Here is a 3,828-nt window from a genome sequence, read left to right as displayed (position 1 = left end):
ACAGGGTTTCTCACTGGGCCCTGGGCTTACTGGTTAGGCTGGACTGCTGAGCCAGCAAGCAACAAGAATCCCCCTGTCTCTGCTTCTTCCTCAGAACTGGGATTGTAACCACACACTACTATGCCTGACTTTTTCTTACATGGACTCTGGGAATGAACTGCAGGTCTTCTTGCTTGTGTCATCTCCTAGACTTCCTCTTTTTTTTGGAGACAGAGTCTCAAGTAGCTCAGGCTGGGCTTGAACTCTAGACCTTCCTGCCTCTGCCTCCCAAGCCCTGGGATCTCAGGCATGAGCACTGGCTCTTCTGTTTTTCTAGACNACTACTTCNTTTTCTGAAAACCATTCAGTCTTGCTTTCTGTGGTTTGGTAGTATCTCCTGGGTCTGTCTATCTTCTTAGCTGACGACTGTCTTTAGTAATATGTTCGGTGCCCATGTAGAAAATCTTCTGGCCTGTTATATTTAACCTACTCCCCGCCCGCCCTGGGGTGTGGTGGCATCCTAACACTCAGGCGGCAAAGACAGGTAGATTTCTGGTGGTTCAAAGCCAGCCTAGTATACATATATGTTCCAGGCACGCCAAAGTTACAAGGTGAGATCTTGTCTCAAAAAACTAACAAATAAGTAGATAACCACTTGGCCAGGAGTGATTTTTTTTTATATATAATTAAAGTAAAAATTTAAAAGTTTACATTGTATATTGTATGTGTTGTGTGTGTGTGTGTGTGTGTGTGTGTGAACATACATGTGATAACACCTATGTGGAGGTCGGTGGACAGCTTACTGGAGTCAATCTTTCTCCATTGTGGGTTTGGGGAGTGGCTCTTGTCATCTGGCTCATCAGGAAGAGCTTTTATCGGCTAAGCCATCTGGCCAGTTCCCAGAAGCAAATTTAAACCAAAGATGTCTCCTCAATGCAGACTGGTACTCAGTGCAAATAGTCTTCATTCTTACAACGCGCTTAGTGGATGTCTGCTCTTGCGGAGCAGGGCCCAGCACACAGGCCAACGATCTATTTTCAACTGAGTCTCCCCCCCTTCCCTTAGATAACCCAGTTGAAAATAGACAGTCCCAAGCTTAATTCAGGATATTGATTGGATTAATTCAATTTTGCCAAAGCTGGAATTGACCAGGATGGCTCCAGACATCCTGCAGGCTTTACTGCAGCTGTTCCTGAACAGAGAGCATCCTCTCAGAGCTGAGGAACACAGTACTGGCCAGACAGAGTCACAAGGTGACGTCCTGCCTGAGTCAGCTGTCCTTCAGCTTCCTGAACCCTTAGATCACTAGGCAATGCCTGTCTGTCTGTCTGTCTAGCTAGCTAGCTGTCATCTATCTATCCACGTGACTAATTTATTTTTCCTTCTGTCTTTTTCTGGTTGTCTATCTTCTGTCATCTTCCACATATCTGTCATCATCAAATCTATCATCTAACATTATACTACTTACCCACCCATCCAACACATCAATCTATCACCCATCTGTCATCTATCTATCTATCTATCTAATCTATCATCTATCCATCCATCTATCTATTGTTATCCTCTTTCTATTACTTAGACAAGAGGCCCCTCCCCTTCTTTAAGTTTTGTCTGTAAACATAGTGACCTCTGGCTCCTTCAAAGAGAAAAATTCTTTTTTTTTTTTTTTTTTCGAGACAGGGTTTCTCTGATAGCCCTGACTGTCCTGGAACTCACTTTGTAGACCAGGCTACCTTGAACTCAGAAATCTGCCTGCCTCTGCCTCCCAAATGCTGGGATTAAAGGCGTGCCCCACCACTGCCTGGCGAAAAAAATTCTTATTTAATGAAAAGGTGCTAATAGGAACTCCTCACACCTTTAAAGTTGTATCTTACATTGTCTTTTGTATAACATAGGGAGTACTTAATTATTCTGTTATAAATTATAAGCCAGGAGGGGTAGTGGGTGCACATCTCTAATCCCTGTACTCACATAGTGAGGTCCAGGCCAGCCTGGGCTACAGAGTGAGGTCCAGGCCAGCCAGGGCTACAGAGTGAGGTCCAGACCAGCCTGGGCTACAGAGTGAGGTCCAGGCTGGGCAGGGCTACAGAGTGAGGTCTAGGAGAGCCTGGGCTACAGAGTGAGGCCCAGGACAGGCTGATCTACATAGTGAAACCCCTGTCTCAGAAAGAAAAGAAAGAAAGAAAGAAAGAAAGAAAGAAAGAAAGAAAGAAAGAAAGAAAGAAAGAAAGAAAGAAAGAAAAAGAAAGGAAGGAAGGAAGGAAGGAAGGAAGGAAGGAAGGAAGGAGAAAAGAAAAGAAGAGAAGAGAAAAGAAAAGAAAAGAAAGAAAGAAAAAAGGAAAAAAAGTGTGCTCAACTTGCAGTTTTTTTGGGGATGAAAAATCTCAGATACTTCGTATTTCATGGTCTTACCAAAAAGTTCTTTGGCACTGCCTAGGCTCCAGCTCTGAGCTGAAGGCCTGCATCTGGCATGCCCAGCAGCCCCACCCTCAGGAGCCTCACCATCCATCCACTTAATTCCAGCGTTCTCCTTGTCTGCAGCACTCTGGGAGCAACTTTCAATCTTGTCACCTCTTTTCCTGAGGCACCAACAGGTGACCAGCAAGATTGGAGCATCCTTTAACCTTTGACCTCTTCCACAAACCTTTCTATGGAGAGGAAGAAGAGAAGACACTCCATGTTTGCACTTACTTCTTTTTCAAAGCGTATCTGAGGCCAAGTCTCCTCAGTGAACTTGTATCCATTTACCAGCAAGTGGTAGATGTAGTGGGCTGAGAAGCAGTAGGACCGGGCATATGTCTCATCAAATCTGGAGAGCAGGACTGGGAGCTGCAAAGGGGATAAAGACACCCAAGAGGGGGAGCAGACAGGTGACTCTCAAGTGGTGTTTCAAAACCTGTCACCCATGATTTCAAGATGAAAACGACATTAACACAATTGCACAAGAGCTGAGACTCCTACCCAGTGTTGCATCAGAATCCAGAAGGTCACGAGGTCACCTGCACCATGTGCTGCTTCAACCTACCAGGCGGGCCTTTTCTCTTTCATTAATTCACTTCATTTAGGGGCTCACCTAGCCCATGCTAACCTTGAACACACAACATTCTCATATATACAAACATACAGTCGTATGAACACACATGCATGTAGGGATGTGGTCAAGAACAGAGTCGTGTGGGGAGAATTCTGAGTGCTTGTGAGAAAACGCCAAGAAAACCAGACAAGAGTCTTGTGACCTCAGTTTCTTCAGAACAGAGAACTGTTCTTGGAATATATCTCTGTGTTTCTCCCAGATGTAGCAGATAGGAGTGAGTTCTTCAGATTTTTATTACCACTGGCCATTGATTTTTGTTTATAGCCTCCATGGAAGTCAAGGCTTGTCCCTGTGACTGCACACTTTACTCATATGACTCTTGTGAGTCTGAATTGGCCGATGCTCTGAATAATGTTGGCTACGAGACTTCAATCTGCCTTATTTATTGGCTCCATTCTCTTAGGTCCCACTGCCTCTAGAGCTAGTAAACACACGAATACACACATATATACAGATACAAATACATAAATATATATGCTTATACGTGCACACACACACACACACAGCAATGTCATACAGTCTGACCTGATGCTCACCCTCTATTTTCTAATACTGACCTCGCTCCAAGTGTGTCTGCAGAAGTCCCAGCTGCTGTCATTGAAGGAGGTAAGGGAGAAGCTTCCAGAGAGGTTTAGCGCACTGGCTGTGTAGTAGAAGCCTGCGAACGCCTGGGAGCAGGGCAGAGACAGTGAGTCTGGGGAGGGCATAGTGAGAAACAGGATAGAGGAAGGGAAAGGGGCGGGAGAGGCCCCCCC

General features: G+C 45.2%; 1 protein-coding gene across 1 annotated transcript in view; it reads right to left on the bottom strand.

The window, feature by feature from the left end:
* Entpd3 (ectonucleoside triphosphate diphosphohydrolase 3) overlaps window positions 1-3,828 on the bottom strand; it is a 28,562-nt gene that overhangs the window by 4,165 nt on the left and 20,569 nt on the right. The window contains exons 9-10 of the mRNA XM_021172942.2: window positions 3,631-3,741; window positions 2,671-2,808 (exon numbers count right to left, since the gene is read on the bottom strand). Of these exons, the coding sequence (XP_021028601.1) occupies window positions 2,671-2,808; window positions 3,631-3,741 (249 nt within the window). The remainder of the gene's footprint in view (window positions 1-2,670; window positions 2,809-3,630; window positions 3,742-3,828) is intronic.

Source organism: Mus caroli, chromosome 9, assembly GCF_900094665.2.
Source record: "Mus caroli chromosome 9, CAROLI_EIJ_v1.1, whole genome shotgun sequence".
In the NCBI taxonomy this organism is placed as follows: domain Eukaryota; kingdom Metazoa; phylum Chordata; class Mammalia; order Rodentia; family Muridae; genus Mus; species Mus caroli.
Note: the sequence above shows the minus strand (reverse complement) of the source record. Positions and strands in the feature narration are given on the sequence as shown.